The sequence below is a fragment of the Lissotriton helveticus genome, chromosome 6, assembly GCF_964261635.1.
Source record: "Lissotriton helveticus chromosome 6, aLisHel1.1, whole genome shotgun sequence".
Taxonomy (NCBI): domain Eukaryota; kingdom Metazoa; phylum Chordata; class Amphibia; order Caudata; family Salamandridae; genus Lissotriton; species Lissotriton helveticus.
Genome location: NC_136067.1, coordinates 1,551,464,333 through 1,551,486,412, shown reverse-complemented (window position 1 = coordinate 1,551,486,412; position 22,080 = coordinate 1,551,464,333). Strand labels below are relative to the sequence as shown.

At 39.9% G+C, this 22,080-nt stretch overlaps 1 protein-coding gene across 1 annotated transcript in view; it reads right to left on the bottom strand.

Annotated features, from left to right (window-relative positions):
* Positions 1-22,080, bottom strand: part of CRNKL1 (crooked neck pre-mRNA splicing factor 1) — a 187,370-nt gene that overhangs the window by 117,874 nt on the left and 47,416 nt on the right. Inside the window, exons 2-5 of the mRNA XM_078649338.1 lie at positions 10,299-10,451; positions 8,768-8,859; positions 8,435-8,593; positions 522-688 (exon numbers count right to left, since the gene is read on the bottom strand). Coding sequence (XP_078505464.1) covers positions 522-688; positions 8,435-8,593; positions 8,768-8,859; positions 10,299-10,451 — 571 coding nt within the window. The remainder of the gene's footprint in view (positions 1-521; positions 689-8,434; positions 8,594-8,767; positions 8,860-10,298; positions 10,452-22,080) is intronic.

Below are 22,080 nucleotides of genomic sequence, written 5' to 3'. Positions count from 1 at the left end.
GAGAGGCCTAAGGGTCAACAATAAAAGGTTCAATAACTTATCTCTTCCCAGTGGATATGTTTTTTTTTTAATTTAGGATATTTATGGAGTGAGAAACTAACTCTGAAAAGCAAGCACAGAGCTTTGCAAGCAAGAGTGGATTTATGACAATAAAATACCGGTCAACACAGGTTCCCAATTCAGAGACAATAACTAAAAATTATAGCAATTCAGAAGTAGAGATGGAAGGTGCCAGAATCCCTATCCTGTTCCAGTGTTTAAAAAGTACCAGTCCGCCATGTTGTCTCCTGGCTATAACATAGGCAGGAACATAATGTAGTAATAGAATGTGGTTATTATAAGCATAAAAAAGTGATCTTACTAAACCTCTGCTTCATATGAACAATTGACTTTACAATTTTTTAATCTGCTTTAAACAGAAGGATAACTTGCGTGATTCTGAGATAGAGGTCTCCTTCAGTTAGCACAAACTTCAGAAATGCACCAGTGAGCAAACACAACCATTACTTCTCAAAGGATATATCTCTCATAAATGGAGCGTGCTCGATCCACCTCTTTGTACCTCAGCTCAAAATTGATATAAGAATGCCAGGCCTGTTCTTCAGGATGCCACTCCATCCAGCGCTCAAACACCTGCCGTGTTCCTGCGACATTGCCCAGCATCTCCTCCATGTACGTATATTTGTACCTTTAAAAAAAATAAAAGATACCAAAAATGTTAAAGGTGGATTGAAAATATGTGGGATGAGAGAACATGAACACTAGCCAATTCTTTGCTGCCATCCTGCCTCCAACGGCCTGAAAATAAATACGATTTACCTTTTCAGTGGTAGCACTAGATTATACCACACAAGTGATAAAGTGAGCAGGTGGACTTTGACACACAAAATATCTGCGTCTTTGTCTTTCTATGCATTTCTTCTTTTTTTTTTATTTTAACTTTTTTCTTTATTATTGCAAGAGATGACATGAAGAGAAGAAAAGAAAAAAAACAACTCATATTTGGTTATACATATATCATTACATAGGTAACTATACATAAAATTATCGTTATGGTAGAAACAGAGGATTATAATATAAACATTCACAAGTATCTAAAACATAACAAAAGTGCTAACATGCTGGTCTCACAAAACAGTTAGATGTTTAACTAATAAACGTTCCCCATATTTTTCCCCTCCCTTTTAATGCCTTTGGGCCCCTAAGTTTAGCCAGTGAGAACTCCATGGTATGTATTTCATGAATAAGATGCCACCATTCCATGACATTAGGAGGTTCCTTTGAAATCCAGGTCCGCGCAATGGCCAGCCTAGCACAAGCAAAGATAATTGATATCAAGTCTTTATAGTTGCTGTTAATATCTTGTATGTCTAGCAGTATCAAGTGTGCGGAGAGAGCAGGTACTATTATGTGTCTATTATTAAGAACCTCTATTATTCCTTGCCAAAATGTTATGAGTTTCGGACACTGATAAAGCATATGTTCTATGCCAGCAGCTTCCATGTTGCATTTTAAACATTTAGTACGCTCATTAGAAATATTTCCAGAGGACCAGCTAGATATTCTTTGAGGCGTATAGTAGATTTGTGTGATCGTTCTATAAAATTGTAGCCTCAGGTTTGAAGATTGGACCACACGATTTATTTGTTTAAGCGATCCTGCTATCTGGTTAGAGTTAATATTAATTCCTAATCTGTTGGTCCATTTGTCCGCCATTTTCCCACAATCTCCTATTCGACCTTTATTAAGATAAAGCATAGCTCTTACTAATAAGTGATTTAGTATAGCTAGAGTAAATGCATTGTAAGATATCTGATTGTTCTACTCTCCCAATTTTCATTTTATTAATCAAGAAATCTTGTATCTGTATATATTTAAAAAACATAGCATCGTTGATTTTATACAGTATTTTTAGTGCATTAAAACTCAGAAGGCCATCCGGTCCATATAGATCTCCTAGAATATTTATACCATGATTCATCCATTGTACACCACTACCATCAGAAAAAATGTTTGGCATCCCTGGGTTCCCCCAAATTGGTAGTTCAGCATTGAAAAATGAAATTTTGTCGGTGCTCATGATTTGATCCCAAATTCTTTTGATAGCTTTTGCCGTCTTAAATTTAACCCTCTTGTAATAATTTGGGTCATGCACACGAAATAAAAACTGGTTACTTTGTGACCCCAACATAAATTGATGGTAGAATAGGGGGCATTCATTAGACAAAAGACTGCGTATACGTTGGATAAAGGTAGCAAAGAAATAGATTTTAAGATCTGGGAAGTTTAATCCCCCCTTTTCGATTGAGAGATTGAATTAGGTCATTGCCCTTCGGGCTTTTTTATATCCCCAAATATAGCTGCTACATATACTCTCTATTCTCTTGATATATAAATTACTCAATTGCAAGGGAATGGACCTAAATAGATACAGTATTTTTGGTACAATCTTCATTTTGATTATATTTATACGACCTATCAAACTGAGTGGTATCTTATTCCAGTTTTTAAGAGTAGCAGTAATCTCTTTGATTAGAGGATCATAATTCAGTGCTATGATTTTCCCTATATCGGCAGTAAGTTTGGCTTCTAAGTACGTAGCATTTGAACAAAGCCCTATTATCGGTTGTATAGGCTTATAGTTTGCAATCACTTGAGTTTTACTCACGTTTAGCCTATACCCCGATATGTCACCGAATCTGCCAGCTTCCTCAATTATCTTAGGGATGGCCAGAGCTAAGTCAGTGGTATATATAGCTATGTCATCAGCAAATGCTGTGATTTTTAAACTCTTGCCTTCATGTACTATTGGGATTATGTTATCCTGAACGGTTAGTGCATTTAAAAATGGCTCCAAAGCTAAAGCAAATAGCAGGGGTGACAGAGGGCACCCCTGCCTAGTCACCCTTTTAATTGAAAGTTTGGCCGAATTGTCTCTTAGATAGCTAACTATTGCTGTTGGTGATTCATATAAAGATTGGACCCAGCCCAGATATTGCCCCTGTATACCGTACGCCCTCAGCGTTGCCCATAGGTACTCCCACCCCACTCGGTCAAATGCTTTCTCTGCATCTAACATAACCATTCCGAGTGGGGCGAGAGTAACCGCGGCAACGTCGAAAGCTGTGACAGCAGTGTTGACGTGGGTAGGGGTGTCTCTCCCCACCACAAACCCATGTTGTTAGCAATTAACCAAATCTGGCATTATGGGAGCTAGGCGATTTGCTAATATTTTAGCAAACACTTTTGCATCGGTATTAATTAATGAGATTGGCCGATATGATCCCTGTTCCTCCGGTGGTTTATTCTTCTTTAAAAAAAAAAGACTATTTTGGCAATACGCCATGTAGGAGCACTTCCTGTTTCCCCCATAGAGTCTATCACCTGCTGAAAGAGAGGGAGTAGTTCCTTTTCACAGATCTTATAGATCTCTATAGGCAGACAATCTTCTCCAGCAGCCTTACCTAGAGGGAGTGCTTTTATAGCTTTCCCTATTTCCTCGGTTGTAATTTTGGAGCCAAGTTGTCTGATTGTATCTAAATCTAATCTCCCAGGTGTATGTTTCTCTAGATAAGATCTAATTTCCTCTGAAGTAGGTGATTTTTCTGGAGTATAAAGGTGGCAGTAGTATTTAGCAAATTGATCTAAAATCTGCTCCGATTTTCTATATTCATTAGAGTCTAGCCCTTTTATTACTTTTATAGTGGTTTTGGCCTTTTTATCAGCTACCTTATAGGCCAAAATGTTACCAATTCTGTCTCCCCCTTCATACTGAGACAATTTATATTTATGTATCTTGGAGCTATATTTTTCCCTAAGAGTTTTCTTTAATGCCGCCCTCAATGACACTAATCCTAGATTTGATGTTGGTTTTGCCTTGTATTATAGCATCAGCTAGTTGTTGTTCAGCTTGTAAAATATTAGATGTAGTCAGTTTTTCTACGTCACGTTTTTCAGCATTGTCCCTAAAGATGCATTGTTGAGCATAGCCTCTAATACTACATTTAAACGCATCCCATACAAAATTGACAGTTGTTGAATTAATATTTAATAGTATAAATTCCTTTATGTGATTTTTAATACCAAGAATGAAATTAGAATCAGTTAATAGATATCTAGGGAATGTAAATTGTCGGGTTGTTTGTTTATTATCCAATATTTTAAAATCAAACAATACTGGGTTGTGATCGGAAGTGACTTTGGGACAAATTTCTATATCACAGTTCTCTAAGATATTATCTGTTGCCCATATCATGTCAATTCTAGAGCAAACTTTATGTGGAGCCGAATAATATGTAAAACCAGCTATAGTGGGGTGTTTAGTGCGCCAAGCATCTTTCAGATTATGTATCCTGGCCAATTCTATTATGGCTGATCTCACTTTACCCATCCTAGTTCTATTTCCTTTACTTGTAGAATCTATTGTATAATTCATAACGCAGTTAAAATCCCCCCTTATCAACAATTCGCCATCCCAGTCGAGTAGTTCTATATTCAGTTGCTCATAAAGTTTGGGTTCATCTATTTGGGACCATATACAATACAAAATACATAGCATTTTTTATCAAATTGTAATTGTGCTATTGCCCACCTTCCCTTGGCATCAGCGGCGGTTTTAATGATATGCATTCTTAACCACATTTGTTTAAAAATACCTACTCCCCGAATTAATGCCCCTAAAGTTGAACAAACAAAAAGGTCATAACCCATTTGCGATAAGAGCTTACGATCTTGGTAACCAATATGGGTTTCAGAAATAAATGCCATATGTGGTTTGTACATGTTCATTTCTTCTTGTACCAATTTCCTTTTACATTTATTATTGAGTCCTGCAACATTCCACACCAGACATCTAAGAGAAGACATATCTTATATTTATATTTATCAACCTCCTCTGTGTAACATATCGCTTGAAAAAAAACTCAACGTCCTTATTACCCGTTTCTACCCATATTCTACTCTTGCAATAAAAATGTTTCCCCCTTTTTATCCCTACCCACCCTAAGGTCATAGTCCCTCCCACCCACCCACTTACCCTCAATTCCCTCAGGGGGGAGCACCCCTCTATCCCTTGCTGCCACTGGAGGGGCAGCGCGGTGAGGTTGTGAGCATGGAGTTCGCTCCTTCCGCTTTCAAATCAAAATCATATATTCGTCAAAAAGGAAAGCATTAGAATGAAAGAAAGAAATAGAACAGAAAAAAATGCATTTCTTCAATTGTAAAACAATTAGGAATATTTTCACATTTCTTTTACATATATAATGGATTTGGTAACTCTGCCTTTTCAGCCATCAGTAATTCCACTAGGGCCTGTTTGGAGAAGTCCTAAGAAGACTATAGGAAAGTTCGTTCCTCACTGGCTAAAAGGAAAAACAATAAAAACTACTGCATAGTCCATGGGGCCTTCCTCAGACAATGCCCAACTTTCTTGACACAAAACTCAGATGGTTCTGCATAGGCCAAACCGTTCTAAGAGCAGATGATAAATGGCTAGTCAGTGCTAAATTGTGAAACACTTGCAAATGTAGTACACTTTTTTATTGAACTGCTGAAAACTGCTCCCCGTACTGGAGGACCATAACATTTTCTGTAAAAGCGTATGGTGGTGCCTACCTCTCCATAGAACCCCATTTAAGGATCTTTGTTGTTTAAAAAACACACTGAGAGCTCAGAGGCCCCATCACATGACAGTATGTGGAACATAGATTACAAAATAAGATATTACTCAAATATTAAAAATATAGATCACAAAAATAAAAGTTTGAAATTAAAATGTACCCTGCAAAAAGAGCTATGGTGAACAATATTGAAGTGCAACATATCCCACCATTAGGAATTTGCATCTGGGTATGATTTGGCTGGCATAAACCGTGTAACCTAGAACACGCTGCTAATAAGTTTGGCTGTACATGAGAATGTTTCAGATGTCAATATTTTTAATGGACATATATTTGCATGGTCTTTATTTTTGCAGTCACATTTTTGGCATATTTATTTTTTCATGGAAACCGGTCAATAGCACGTGGCTAACTTGGTCAGTAAAATGAAGTAAAACTAATTTCAAACTAACATATCGCCAGGTAGATGTGCACCTCGAACTCAAGTCCTTTTATCTATAGGGCATCACCATTTGACTGCATGGCTTACTTTGATTCTACCACACCAATAAGAGTAGGAAAAACAATTTGGATTCAGGACAACATAACATTGTCCAGTTCCCAAAACTATAAGTCAACACATCCTTTGAAGGCAAGTTTACATCATTTATGATTCAAAATAAGAGGTGATCATTTTTCTCCATGAAGAAGCACTTTTTACAAATATGCTATTTGCTAGGGTGATCTTGCACAAGAATAAAAAGGATGTGTTACTGCTATAAAAATACAAATATCATAAGAAAAACAAATCTGTAGTGTTTTCCTACATAATGGCCACATCCGTTACAATCTCTACCCTGTTTTACCTAGATCAGCAGTTCTTAATCTGGAGCCTGTGACACCTACTCAATGGGTCCTCAACTGTTTAGAAAATAAAATATTATAAGATAAAGTTCATATACTTGAAAAAGCAAAATGTGAAATTGTACGTTTTAAAATGTTCCAATAAAAAAAATGAAGAAATGTGAAATTAGAGGCTTAAAACATGGAATCCTTAGCTTGATTTGTGGCGCGGCACAGGTCCAGCAAACAGAATGTTGAGTGCACAACTAGTGGCCTCAACTGACACACTGGTATGCACCAACAAAAAGAGATCATTTATTAGCAGTAACAACGAAAGTGATATGCTAGAGTCTGCATTTCACTGCTCCTTTTAGAAATGAAACCAAATTTTTAAAAGATATCTTCTCATTAACATTTCAATTTGTGTATATCTTGTGTTTGAGAATTAAATTAGATATGTCATAGTATATTTGTTTGATCTATACTGGTTTTTCATATTTTCATGAATTGTTTTGAGGTTCAAATTTTAGAAATTGCATTGGCCTGGATCCCAGGTTAAAGGCAGGGAAAGTGGGGGTCCACGGCTCATATTGGTTCACTTTTAGAGATTTCAGATATTGATTTGAGATCACTTGCCACTGTAATTAGCCTTCCCATATCGGACACTTACAAGGCACAAAATGGTAAAGAGATACATAAAAGGCACAGGAGAGAGTCCATTAAATGTGACATGATGACTCAAAGAAAACTCCCTTAAGAGTTTCTGCTTCTGAATTGGATAATTTCAGATGCAAGACATACACTGAGAGGAGTAACGTTTGGGATAATGCCCAAAGTCTGGCCATGCTTAGACTAAGATTTGGAAAGGCGGTCAAGGTTTTTCAAAAGCCAATTCTTCACAAAAGCAAAGAAAAATTCTCGGTCTGTCCTGGAAAAGGAAAACAATTTCTCTGAACAAGTGAACGCATTATAAACAACTCACGCAATAATGGTAGCTCTTCTCAAGAATGGGAAATAACCCATGGTTGAACATAAGAACTGAAACTATTCTTCTAGCTAGAACAAAGTTAAGGCATTTTTAAGCTAAAGCAGTGAAAGCACCTGCACATTCTTTGGTTAGAGCAATGCAAATATCCGCTCATGCTCAGTTAAAGCAAAGGAAATAACTGCTCGTGTTTACATAGATCAATGGGAATGAATGCTCATGCTTTAGCTAGAGCAATGGTAATATGTGCTCAAGCTTTCACTAGAGCAATGGTAATATGCACTCATGCTTTCACTACAGCAACAGAAATACCTCTATTGCAAAGGATCAGTTGTTCTATAAGGCTACAATCTGTCCCTTACAAGAAAGAATCAAGAGAAGTTTGTGAGACAAATCCAACTAGACACTTTCCTTCATATATAGATTAATTTGTACAAGTTGGTCATTACACCACTGACTGTACAAAGCTACACTGACTTATTGAATATATTATTAAGAAATTGAGAAACAGCTTGAGAGGCAAGTTGGACCATGTATTCCATCACCAATGTTTCAGGTAAAATATATTATTCTAAACACTTCAAAAAGAAAATCCATCACAGATTGTTTAGTGTCCTTCTCCCAAAAAACTTTACTTCAGGCTACTTGTAATATTAATCAACAAGCACCAATGCACAATGCATGTGCGACAAAATACTTTTGGAGGGTGGGGGAAGAGAGAGAAATATCAAAAGCCATTTTTTTGTCACTGAATTAACAGCTTGTGTAGTAGAAATGCCTGGACACTCTCTTACTAGGTTATGATGATTTATTGTCTTTTGGAAAGGGAAGAATTTAGATTTGCAAACTTTGTATCTAAAGCTTTAAATACATTAAAAACCTCAATGAATGGCAAGTGCAAAAGGAGGGCACAAAATAGTGCAACGGTACTGTGAATATAAAGAAGGTTTTTTTACCAGCTGCACATGCTGTTAGGCGCTAGCTGCATCGTTACAGACACATGACTTACCAGAATTGATTGACCCTAGGGAGGGTGGTGATGGCCCGATCCCAGATGTTGCGAGCATGATTTATCTGGCGGTTCTTCATCTCCATTTCGGCGTACTTGAGCCAAAGGGTGATATTTCTGTAATCCACATCGAGAGCCCGCTCGTATATGGACCGTGCCCTGCAAGACAAAATTTTAGAAGGAAAATGGAAAGCAAAAAAAAAAGTTCAGTTTAGACACTTCATCTCATAATGTACATAAAGTAAACATTACTTTCTAAACAAATCTATTGAAGGAGTTGTAAAAACCAACATAGTATTTAAGTAAACACAACTCCAAATACATAACACTTACCTTTGAACTTCCTTGAGGCTTTCCTCCCATTGTGCATACTTTATCCAGTTGCTGATAACAGTACGGTTCTTTCTTATATTATCCTCAAAAGTCTGAGATCAAAAAGAACAAAAGAATCACACACAAAAAATAAGCCTAATGTGATATAATTTTACCTAGGCTCACATCATTAGACTAACAGAAGTACTTATGTTTTTAAAGTTGATGTACAAAGGCGGTACGGAATTGATCTTTGTTTAAAAATACTCTATTCACATATCTTACTAGAAAGTATACAGATAAGAGCCCACGTTGTGAGAAAACGAACCCTTAAACTGGCAATTGCACTTTGGGTAGCCAACCTCTCTCTCCAACAAGCCTTCAATGAAGATTTGAAGGACCTTCCAGCAGACCATGATGTAGGGTGCATTCTTAAGCAGAAGAGGAGAATGTCCAAGAGCTGCTTTGACAAACAAATGGCTTCCTCTAAACTAATGTCAGTTTTTTTTCAACCTGAAATCTCTCGATTTGAAAGATCTTTTGGACAGGTATGGAGAAATCTTTCTGCAGAGGGAGGGAGGGAGGAACACCGGTGGGTTGGGTGAAATCTTAATTTAAAACTGTACTCAAAGTGGTAGCCAATGGAATCCACTGTGAATGGGGTGCATAAGGTCTCTTTTCCTTAGGTTTGCAAAGAGTTTCACAGCAGTGTTTTGGACCTTTTGGGTAAGAATGAACAAATTTTCAGTTAGGCCCACCTACTTGTGGATATTTAAATTGTCATTGATTAGCATACTAAAACTATTGCTTCAACGCCTGAGACTACATACGAAAGATAACAGTCAGTTATCACAACTATATAAAAAAATCTTCTAGTTGTTATATTACCCTGGAAGTTCAAGTGAAGGTCACTATTTAAGTACCCTTACTCTTAAAATGTAACAAAAGAACTTCACTTCAAAACTGAAACAGACGGTTGTGTGGAAGTAACATATTTAACGAGAAATTCCTCGCATGGTTGGGTATAGTCAAATATTACTGCTCAACTATGAACTATTAATTCATTTTCTGTTAACAAAGCAATCTCTTCTCATGATAAAAAGAAAAATCTGTTGGAAATGTGGCAGATTTAAATAACCTCCTGCTCTGCCATTTAATGTCATCACTGCCATCATGAGGGTGATTCATAGGTCATCTCAAGGAAGGCGTGCAGAGCGAAGGCCTCCTTCACAACATGCACTCAATAAAAAGTTATTTTAATGTTTGGAGACCATCACTGGTGCACTAGGCCAGACATAAGTTATCTTCCATAGATCATAAATGCAAAACTATACTATGGTACTTTGAGTACTCCTTCTGGGAACCAAACTCTCTATGCAGTCCGGTAAAGCAAAATAGGCCAATAAATGAACCAAGTCATCAGCAAACTAAAGGCTGCGAAAATATTATTCAAATAATATTCAACAGTCCACTGCGACTAGGATTATTTTCCAATCTCCATTTTGAATTATACAACAAACATTTGACAATGCCACATTCACCAAGCACTTACCTTTCGTTTCCTTAATTTATAGTCATTCAATTCCTCTTCATCTGTGATCTTTTGCTTGGGGGGTGGAGGAAGAAGTTCAAGCTCCCTCTCTTTTGCTTCTCTGAGAAGTTGTTCTGCTGTGATCTGCACCTCTGCCGGTGCTTTGTTTTTAACCTAAAAGGGAAAGATTTATACAATAAGTATTATTACATTTTAGTTAACATTTCAACTGCTTACACAAATACTCTCACTCACAATGAAAACAGATAAAGACTGACATTAATGAATACATATGGCACATAAATTATAGTTTGATTCAACCCTTTCATATCACTGATACTATACTGACCACTGCAAGATATCAACTTGCCTTTCTGTGGTGTTTCCCAGATATTTGAGCCTTGCAGAGAAAGTGATTCACAGAAAAAGTGTGTCTGGCGCGTAGGAGTGCAGGGGAAGGTGAAGCTGTTGTACAAATTCATTTTTTAATTTAAGTTTGAACATCATACTGATAAACAAAGGACAAAATTCCAAACACGAAAACAAGTGTTAGATCTTTATCATCCCGGATGTGGAGCGTTTCCGCTCACACAGAAGACCTAGCCCCATTACCTACAGTCCCAATAAGCATTGAAGATGCAATAGGTCTCGCCATAATTTAAGTTAAAGCAATTCTGTTGGTAATTAGGTGGCTTTTTAGCTTTGCTTTTATTAGTGTTTTTCAAACTTTCATGTACATAACAAGCATGTATATGTATATGTATGCATGCATTTATATTTGTATTTATATAGATATCAGATTATATATATATGTATGTATATTTATATATACACATACATATGTATGCAAATATATATATATATATATATATATATGCATATGTGTGCACATAGAGAGTAGTAGTAGAGAGTGAGTAGTAGAGAGTGAGTAGTGAGTAGTAGAAAGTAGTAGAGTAGAGAGTAGTAGTAGAGAGTACTAGAGAGTGTATAGTAGAGAGCGGGTAGTAGAGTGAGTAGTAGAGAGCAGTAGAGAGTGAGTAGTAGAGAGTGAGTAGCAGAGAGTAGTAGAGTGAGTAGTAGAGAATGAGTAGAGAGAGTAGTAGAGTAGAAAGTAGTAGAGTAGAGAGAGTAGAGAGTAGAAAGTAGAGAGTGAGAAGTAGAGAGTAATAGAGAGTGAGTAGTAGAATGAGTAGAGAGTAAGTGGTAGAGAGTGAGTAGTAGAGTGAGTAGTAGAGAGTGAGTAGTAGAGAGTGAGTAGTAGATAGAGAGTGAGTAGTAGAGAGTAGTAGACAAAGTGAGAAGTAGAGTGAGTAGTAGAATGAGTAGAGAGTAAGTAGTAAAGAGTGAGTAGTAGAGTGAGTAGTAGAGAGTGAGTAGTAGAGAGTGATTAGTAGATAGCGAGTGAGTAGTAGACAGAGAGTGAGAAGTAGAGTGTGAGTAGAAGAGAGTAGTAGAGTGTGAGTAGAAGAGAGTAGTAGAGAGTGAGTAGTAGAGAGTAGAAAGTAGTAGAGGGTGAGAAGTAGAGTAGTAGAGAGTGAGTAGTAGAATGAGTAGAGAGTAAGTAGTAGAGAGTGAGTAGTAGAGAGTGAGTAGTAGAGAGTGAGCAGTAGAGAGTGAGCAGTAGAGAGTGAGCAGTAGAGAGTGAGTAGTATAGTAGTAGAGATTGAATAGTAGTGTGAGTAGTAGAGAGTGAGTAGTACAGTGAGTAGCAGAGAATGAGTAGTAGGGAGTGAGTAGTAGAGAGTGAGTAGTAGAGTATAGTAGTAGAGAGGGAATAGTAGAGTGTGAGTAGAAAGTGAGTAGTAGAGAGTGAGTGAGTAGTAGAGAGTGAGTAGTAGAGTGAGTAGAGAGTAAGTAGTAGAGAGTGAGTAGTAGAGTGAGTAGTAGAGAGTGAGTAGTAGAGAGTGAGTAGTAGAGAGTAGTAGACAGAGTGAGAAGTAGAGAGTGAGTAGAAGAGAGTAGTAGAGAGTGAGTAGTAGAGGGAGTAGTAGAGAGTGGGCAGTAGAGAGTAGTAGAGTGAGCAGTAGAGAGTAGTAGAGAGTGATCAGTAGAGAGTGAGTAGTAGAGAGTGAGTAGTAGAGTATAGTAGTAGAGTATAGTAGTAGAGTATAGTAGTAGAGATTGAATAGTAGTGTGAGTAGTAGAGAGTGAGTAGTAGAGTGTGAGTAGTAGAGAGTGAGTAGTAGAGAGTGAGTAGTAGAGAGTGAGTAGTAGAGAGTGAGTAGTAGAGAGTGAGTGAGTAGTAGAGATTAGTAGACAGAGTGAAGTAGTAGAGTGAGTAGTAGATGAGTAGAGTAAGTAGTAAAGAGTGAGTAGTAGTGTGAGTAGTAGATTAGAGTGTGAGTAGTAGAGTTATACTGGTACGAGTGAGTAGTAGAGTAGTAGAAGAGAGTGTAAGAAGTGAGTAGTAGTAAGATGAGAGTAGAGTAGAAGTAGAGTAGTAGAGAGTGAGAATGAGTAGAGAGTAAGTAGTAGAGAGTGAGTAGTAGAGAGTGAGCAGTAGAGAGTGAGCAGTAGAGAGTGAGCAGTAGAGAGTGAGCAGTAGAGAGTGAGTAGTAGAGAGTGAGTAGTATAGTAGTAGAGATTGAATAGTAGTGTGAGTAGTAGAGAGTGAGTAGTAGAGAGTGAGTAGTACAGTGAGTAGTAGTGAGTGAGTAGAAGAGAGGGAGTAGCAGAGAATGAGTAGTAGAGAGTGAGTAGTAGAGAGTGAGTAGTAGAGTATAGTAGTAGAGAGGGAATAGTAGAGTGTGAGTAGAAAGTGAGTAGTAGAGAGTGAGTGAGTAGTAGAGAGTGAGTAGTAGAGTGAGTAGAGAGTAAGTAGTAGAGAGTGAGTAGTAGAGTGAGTAGTAGAGAGTGAGTAGTAGAGTGAGTAGTAGATAGAGAGTGAGTAGTAGAGAGTAGTAGACAGAGTGAGAAGTAGAGAGTGAGTAGAAGAGAGTAGTAGAGAGTGAGTAGTAGAGGGAGTAGTAGAGAGTGGGCAGTAGAGAGTAGTAGAGTGAGCAGTAGAGAGTAGTAGAGAGTGATCAGTAGAGAGTGAGTAGTAGAGTATAGTAGTAGAGTATAGTAGTAGAGATTGAATAGTAGTGTGAGTAGTAGAGTGTGAGTAGTAGAGAGTGAGTAGTAGTGAGTAGAAGAGAGTGAGTAGCAGAGAGTGAGTAGTAGAGAGTGGGTAGTAGAGAGTGGGTAGTAGAGAGTGGGTAGTAGAGAGTGAGTAGTATAGTAGTAGAGAGGAAATAGTAGAGTGTGAGGAGTAGAGAGTAGTAGACAGAGTGAGAAGTAGAGAGTGAGTAGAAGAGAGTAGTAGAGAGTGAGTAGTAGAGGGAGTAGTAGAGAGTGGGCAGTAGAGAGTAGTAGAGTGAGCAGTAGAGAGTAGTAGAGAGTGATCAGTAGAGAGTGAGTAGTAGAGTATAGTAGTAGAGAGTGAGTAGTAGAGTATAGTAGTAGAGTATAGTAGTAGAGATTGAATAGTAGTGTGAGTAGTAGAGTGTGAGTAGTAGAGAGTGAGTAGTAGAGAGTGAGTAGTAGAGAGTGAGTAGTAGAGAGTGAGTAGTAGTGAGTAGAAGAGAGTGAGTAGTAGAGAGTGGGTAGTAGAGAGTGGGTAGTAGAGAGTGGGTAGTAGAGAGTGGGTAGTAGAGAGTGAGTAGTATAGTAGTAGAGAGGAAATAGTAGAGTGTGAGTAGTAGAGAGTGGGTAGTCGAGTGAGTAGAAAGTGAGTAGTAGAGAATGAGTGAGTAGTAGAGTGAGTAGAGAGTAAGTATTAGAGAGTGAGTAGTAGAGTGAGTAGTAGAGAGTGAGTAGTAGAGAGTGATTAGTAGATAGAGAGTGAGTAGTAGAGAGTAGTAGACAAAGTGAGAAGTAGAGTGAGTAGAAGAGAGTAGTAGAGAGTGAGTAGAAAGTAGTAGACAGTGAGAAGTAGAGAGTGAGTAGTAGAATGAGTAGAGAGTGAGTAGTAGAGTGAGTAGTAGTGAGTAGTAGAGAGTGATTAGTAGATAGAGAGTGAGTAGTAGAGTGAGTGAGTAGTAGAGAGAGAGTAGTAGAGAGTGCGTAGTAGAGAGTAGTAGACAGAGTGAGAAGTAGAGAGTGAGTAGAAGAGAGTAGTAGAGAGTGAGTAGTAGAGGGAGTAGTAGAGAGTGGGCAGTAGAGAGTAGTAGAGTGAGCAGTAGAGAGTGAGTAGTAGAGAGTGAGTAGTAGAGAGTGAGTAGTAGAGAGTGAGTAGTAGAGAGGTAGAGAGTGAGTAGTAGAGTAGTAGAGAGTGAATAGTAGAGAGTGAGTAGTAGAGAGTGAGTAGAGAGAGTGAGTAGAGTGAGTAGAGTGAGTAGAGAGTGAGTAGTAGAGGAGTAGTAGAGTAGTAGAGAGTATAGTAGAGAGTAGTAGAGAGTATAGTAGAGAGTATAGTAGAGAGTAGTAGAGAGTGAGTAGTAGAGTGAGTAGTAGAGAGTGAGTAGTAGAGTAGAGAGTGAGTAGTAGAGAGTGAGTAGTAGAGTAGTAGAGAGTAGAGAGAGTAGTAGAGTGAGTAGTAGAGAGTGAGAAGTAGAGTAGATCGAGAGTGAGTAGTAGAGAGTGAGTAGAAGAGTGAGTAGTAGAGAGTATAGTAGTAGAGAATGAATAGTAGTGTGAGTAATAGAGTGAGTGAGTAGTAGAGAGTGAGTAGTACAGAGTGAGTAGAAGTGAGTAGTAGAGTGAGTAGAAGAGAGTGAGTAGTAGAGAGTGAGTAGTAGAGAGTGAGTAGTAGAGAGTGAGTAGAGATTTAGTAGAGAGTAAGTAGTAGAGAGTGAGTAGTAGAGTAGAGAGTAGTAGAGAGTGAGTAGTAGAGAGTATAGTAATAGAGAGTGAATAGTAGAGAGTAGTAGAGAGTGAGTGAGTAGTAGAGAGTGAGTGAGTAGTAGAGAGTGAGTAGTAGACAGCAGACACCCCAGGATATAGCGGCATAAAAGTGCAAATTTTGCGGCACACAAATTTAAATTTAGCGGCATTATAGCGGCACTTTATTTTAGTCGTAATCATTCCTTTTCAGCCCTAAATCAATGGAACCTGTTTTAGCATAGTATTCCTCTTTGAAATATGCATGTGTAAAGTTTTTGCAGCTCTACGGAAGCACAGCTCCAATCTACTAACCTTGTGGGAGGGGGCGTATTTCTCCCTGGGATTTTCTAGCGCCCATGAGTGCACCCCTGCCGGGGCACCACTTTCACCGCTCCCTGGTTGCAGTTGCACAGTTCCCCTTTGCTCCATGGGTGCAGTCACACAGCCCCCATTTGCTCCCTTGGTGCAGTCACACAGACCCCCCATCGCTCCCTGGGTGCAGAGGTTCAGCCTCCTCTTGTGTTGCATGCACTGACTCCCTTTTATGGGTAGTGCTGACAGGGCAGACATCTCGCAATAATCATCCTTCAGAACCAGGTTCCCCAGTTCCAAATTCAGTAGCTCTGACCATGGTGTCACATCCTCTCCCCCACTAAACACCATACTGCCCACTGAGAGAAACTCGCACGGCCTCAACTATAACCCAATTGTGCCCGCTATAAACACCTGGATGCGGCTCAATTTAAATTACGCACTAGACAAGAGCAATATGCTGCCTACAAAAAAAGTAACATCATCCTGGAAAAAGCAAATACTCATAGGGAATACAAAATTAAGTAAAGCATGTGAAATGCAAGCAAGAAAAACATGGTTACTTTAACACTTTTACACTCACTATTCAGAAATCAGCGAGTGCTTTTGCCTGAAAAGTTAAGGACATGACTACAGGGCACGGAATGGACCCATTTCAATCTCCATTGCTTATATCCTAACAGAATGTAAGCAGTATAGTAAAAAGACCAATTCTCTGAACACCGAGACGCAGTGCACATTTTGTTTTCCAATCCACAGGTTGCAGTGCCTCCAGCACTTGTGCATTAGTTCCCCGCCCGGGGGAAAACAACGCTATTCAAAGAAAGACAAGTAAACAAAAGTAGAGCTTCACCGAAGAAAGAAAAGAGAGGGGGAGAACCGTTTCTTTGAAATCAGGGTTTTCAGTCAGAGAGAAGGTGCTAGACAAAGAGAAGGAAGAAGAAAAGGGAGGAAGAAAGAAAGGGGGGAGGGCAGTTGAAGCGGCAGAGCAGACACACACAGTGTATTGTGTGTGCAAGAAAGGAAAAGACAGTCCTTTTCCTTATCTGCGCGCCCCTCCCGTCACGGGGCTGGAATCCTAATTTTTTACATTATTTCCAGTCGAGCCTGCAGCTGGAGAGAAGAGAAGCGATACTTTGCTTATCTCGCTCCTCTTTCATAACTATTGTAAATAATCAAGGAAGCAAACAGCTAATACGGCTGCAAAGCGCCGTTTCACGGATGACGTATGGGCGCACAGCCAATAAAATGGCATCATTTTTTTCATGCCTACCGGGAGAGTGTTTTTTCGCGGGCAGTTTGGTAAATATCGCGCCCGTCGTGCTTGCCAGCTGATTTCGCGATTTTTTCGTGAATCGCGAAATGCTGGAGGGTCTGAGAGAGGAAGAAGTAGAGAGGCAGAGAATGAGTAGTAGATAGTGAGGAGTAGATAGTGAGGAGTAGATAGTGAGGAGTAGAGAGTGAGTAGTAGAGTAGAGAGTAGTGTAAGTAGTAGAGAGTGAGTAGTAGAGTAGAGAGTAGTAGAGAGTGAGTAGTAGAGTGAGTAGTAGAGTGAGTAGTAGAGTGAGTAGTAGAGTGAGTAGTAGAGAGTAGTAGTAGGGAGTGAGTAGAGAGTATTAGAGAGAGTATTAGAGAGTGTATTAGAGAGTAGTAGAGAGTAGTAGAGTAGTAGAGAGTGAGTAGTAGAGAGTGAGTAGTAGAGAGTAGATAGTAGACTGAGTAGTAGAGTGAGTAGTAGAGAGTGAGTAGCAGAGAGTGAATAGAGCGAGTAATAGAGAGTAGGTAGTAGAGAGTAGATAGTGAGTAGTAGAGAGTGAGTAGTAAAGAGTAGAGTGAGTAGTAGACAGTGAGTTTTAGAGAGAGTAGTAGAGAGTGAGTAGTAGAGAGTGAGTAGTAGAGAGTAGAGGGAGAAGTAGACAGTGAGTTTTAGAGAGCGAGTAGTAGAGAATGAGTGGTAGAATAGAAGAGTAGAGAGTAGAAGAGTAGAAGAGTAGAGAGTAGAAGAGTAGAGAGTAGAAGAGTAGAAGAGTAGAGAGTAGAAGAGTAGAGAGTAGAAGAGTAGAAGAGAGTGAGTAGAAGAGAGTGAGTAGAAGAGAGTGAGTAGAAGAGAGTGAGTAGAAGAGAGTGAGTAGAAGAGAGTGAGTAGAAGAGAGTGAGAAGAGAGTGAGTAGAAAGTAGAAGAGAGTGAGTAGAAGAGAGTGAGTAGAAGAGAGTGAGTAGAAGAGTGAGTAGAAGAGTGAGTAGTAGAGAGTGAGTAGTAGAGAGTGAGTAGTAGAGAGTAGATAGAGAGAGTAGATAGAGTGAGTGATAGAGAGTGAGTAGAGAGGGAGGAGTGAGGAGTAGTGAGTAGTAGAGAGTGAGTAGTAAATCAAGTAGTAGAGAGTAGTAGAGTAGATAGTAGAGTGAGTAGTAGAGTGAGTAGTAGAGAGTGAGTAGTAGAGTGAGTAGAGTGAGTAGTAGAGAGTAGTAGAGAGAGTAGATGGTAGAGAGTAGAGAGTGAGTAGTAGAGAGTGAGTAGTAGAGAGTAGTAGACAGTGAGTTTTAGAGAGTGAGTAGTAGAGTAGAAGAGAGTAGAGAGTAGTAGTAGTAGTAGTAGTATACTTGTAAAGCGCACAGCTGCCCCAGCAACGGGGCGTCCCGGCGCTGTATAACTCTGGGGAACCCGTCCTGGCTTTCCCTGTGGGATGGTCCCTTGCTGGGAGTCCCCTAGGTGGAGCCAGGCATCCCCGGAATTGGTGGGGCCGTTGTGGAGATTAGGCAAGCTAATGCCCAGAGTTGCCGAGTGGAACCCCTGATTAGAGTAAGCACCGAAGCGAGAATTATCAAGTCCGCTGACCAAGGTCCACGACCCTGCCGCGTCGGGAATTGAACCCTGGTCCCGGGCTGACTTCCGCTCTCAGGCCTGCTGCCTCTAACCAGTGAGCCACACTACTCCACAGAGTAGAAGAGAGTGAGTAGAAGAGAGTGAGTAGTAGAGAGTGAGTAGTAGAGAGTGAGTAGTAGAGAGTAGATAGAGAGAGTAGATAGAGTGAGTGATAGAGAGTGAGTAGAGAGGGAGGAGTGAGGAGTAGTGAGTAGTAGAGAGTGAGTAGTAAATCAAGTAGTAGAGAGTAGTAGAGTAGATAGTAGAGTGAGTAGTAGAGTGAGTAGTAGAGAGTGAGTAGTAGAGTGAGTAGAGTGAGTAGTAGAGAGTAGTAGAGAGAGTAGATGGTAGAGAGTAGAGAGTGAGTAGTAGAGAGTGAGTAGTAGAGAGTAGTAGACAGTGAGTTTTAGAGAGTGAGTAGTAGAGTAGAAGAGAGTAGAGAGTAGTAGTAGTAGTAGTAGTATACTTGTAAAGCGCACAGCTGCCCCAGCAACGGGGCGTCCCGGCGCTGTATAACTCTGGGGAACCCGTCCTGGCTTTCCCTGTGGGATGGTCCCTTGCTGGGAGTCCCCTAGGTGGAGCCAGGCATCCCCGGAATTGGTGGGGCCGTTGTGGAGATTAGGCAAGCTAATGCCCAGAGTTGCCGAGTGGAACCCCTGATTAGAGTAAGCACCGAAGCGAGAATTATCAAGTCCGCTGACCAAGGTCCACGACCCTGCCGCGTCGGGAATTGAACCCTGGTCCCGGGCTGACTTCCGCTCTCAGGCCTGCTGCCTCTAACCAGTGAGCCACACTACTCCACAGAGTAGAAGAGAGTGAGTAGAAGAGAGTGAGTAGTAGAGAGTGAGTAGAAGAGAGTGAGTAGAAGAGAGTGAGTAGTAGAGAGTGAGTAGTAGAGAGTAGATAGTAGAGAGAGAGTAGCAGAGTAGAAGAGAGTGAGTTGTTTTGAGAACCGCAGGCTTTGTAACAGCAAAACGTCACCGAGATTCTACACTAGGAAAATATTTCCTTGTGTGGAGGAGTGTGCATGCATAGTTCCACTACGCTTACACCAGCAGCTTATGTATAGGAAAGGTAGTGTTGATGCGAACTAATTTGCGTGCGTATCTGTAACTACTTCTGGGTATTGTGAATCACAAAAACCCTAAACACGCACATGCTAGTGATTGTTGAGCAGCACCTAAACAATTGAATAAAGATCCGCTTGTGTGTGCGCATTGAAGGAAACCCGCATTAAAATGAAACCGCCGGAAAAGATACGCTTGTGTGTGCGCATTAAAAGAAACCCGTCGGGCATTAAAATTAAAACCGACGGAAAAGATCTGCTGTGTGCGCACATTAAAGGAAGGCCGCATTAAAATGAAACCGCCGGAAAAGATACGCTTGTGTGTGCGCATTGAAAGAAACCCGTCGGGTATTAAAATGAAACTGCGTGAGAACAAAGCGCTGTGAAAGCTAACACTTTTTAGCTTGAAACATACAATCCAAAAAGGAAAACCGCCGGAAAACAAAGCGCCGTGAAGTAAAGCTTACAGCAAGCGAAACGGCTAGTTGAAGCTGCTCGCGATAACAAACGCATGCCATGTCTTAAAAAAAAAAAAAGTGCAGCAAGCTTACAATAAACCTACTGTGTAACGCCGCTGGTTAGAGATCCAATCCCGCAGGGCGTGGATAAAAGGAGACAGGGTGGCAACAATTAGGGATTGACATGCCTTCCGTGCAATCATTGCACTGCCTTTGGCATAATTTGTGACGCAAAATGACGCGCACGAATCAAAAGTTAAGGCGGAGCTGGGACGAGGCTTCTGGAATCGTATCGATTCCAAGAAGCCTCATATGACGAGAGCAGCGCATGCGCTGTTCATCAGGCCGAGACCTAAAAGTAGGCATTTAACGCACCATCTGCCCTTTCTAGTCATTCAAGAGGAGCATAGACACATTACTAAATAACTACAGATTTCTGACTGCCATTCCAAAACAGAGTAAAAATTGATTCCGGGTATTCATTTTCATGCAATACAAGATAAGTGGTCAAAGCGTTATTTTCCGAAGTGTACACAAAGATTTTTGGCAACAGACGTGTAATTAGATAACAGGCTTGATTAAGTACCTTAAGTGTTACACTCACAAGAATCTCCATCAGTTGCTCATTTTGAATCACACAGATTCTCTGTTGTGTAGTAAAGTTAAAACAAAATATAAAGTGAGGCTTTAGCAGAGCTGCTGAGCTGTTATTGAGGGCAAGTACATTTTCCGAATTTATAAATTCCACTTTAAAACTGTTAATGTTCTTATTTTGTAGCAACAGTCTATAGGAGACGTATTTCTTTGTAAATGCAGATCGATATAGAATAGACGCACAAAGTTACCAAGGTTGTCAAGGCCTATGGTCCTCTGGGAATTTTCAGAGTATAACATTGTTATTATACTAGTGGTCAAGGCAATCCTCTAGGAAGAGTCTGCTTAGAAGCAAACTGCAGGGATTTCTCTAAAGGGCTTTGAAAGTAGGATTTGTCAAGGCTATGTCTGCTTTATATCTTTTCTTTATAATTTGACCTAATCAGGCATGCCGACCTAGTCGTGTATAGCCAATGTTGCTGTAACTGGCATCTTTAGGGAACTAGTACAAAGGGCTTTGAATTACAACATATGAGGAAGTCGGTGTGATGTGCTACTCCACTTAAACTCGCCAGTTCAATTATTTCACCCTTAAAATGTATAGAGACTCACAAGGCTGTCAACCTAATGGCATCCAGTGAAGTTAAACAAGTGACAGGGCTATCAAAGTGAAATATCAGTCTTCTAACAGATGTTATAAGTGGTCCATGTGGATAAGGTTGTTCAGGGCACCCATCCCTCATGTCTACTGAAGGTTCAGATTCTTTCACTAGATCAGAAAAATTTTTTACAACCTTTTTTTATTCCAACCCGTTTTTGTTTGCTGAAGAAACCCTTTGAAGCCTGCTTACTAGGATGCTCATGAGGGTCTCAGGAGCAAACTACATATGCTTGTACCGCAAGTACTCTTTTAACTAAGGTAGTGATAAGGATTGAAGGGGCACTCAAGGAATCAAATGCATGATGGGTCGCATCCTCTATGTTACAAAGATAATCTTCGTGCGGTCTTGCTCACGCTCAAGCTGTCAGGACAAAGATATTGTTAATGTCACAACTTTTGTAACTTTAGTAAAAGACAGCCACATCAACCAATCAACATATCTTCTGTAAACAGCAACATTTGGAGGTCACCTCCAAAAGCAAAAGTACAATTTAATTAATTTAAGTCTACCAACATCTTTGGACAAACCCTAGGAGGTTTTGGATCCTGCCTGGCCCTCTATTCTTGCTGTCAGTATAGATTAAAAGTCTGTGGACGTAGTATTGAGTACATGTTACTCACTATACTGTTTCTTCTATTCCTATTTTGCATAGCAAGCCCAGCAGCCACACTCACTTAAACTAGACGTCCATACGATGTCTAAGCTGAGAGGGTTATTATATTAAGCAACCTCTACTTTTGAGGTTAGTCCCAGAACTGTGGATAGGCATGTTTCTATAGCAATATAGGTATCCAATAAGGAATCTAGTAGAAATCTGGGAAAACTCAACAGTCATGTTCCTAGCTTAGGACTCAGTGTAACTAACTACATATGGAAGAACTTCTTCATTTGAGGAGACCCGTTGTCCTGCTCTTCCAGAACAGGGGAGAGAAGGGTGGCTTTCTTTGCTCTGTCCTTACAAGAGACCTAAGACAGGCCCCTTTCACTCATCTGAGCAGTAGTAGATACGTGGAGTCTGAAATGTATGAAGAACCATAAACTCCAG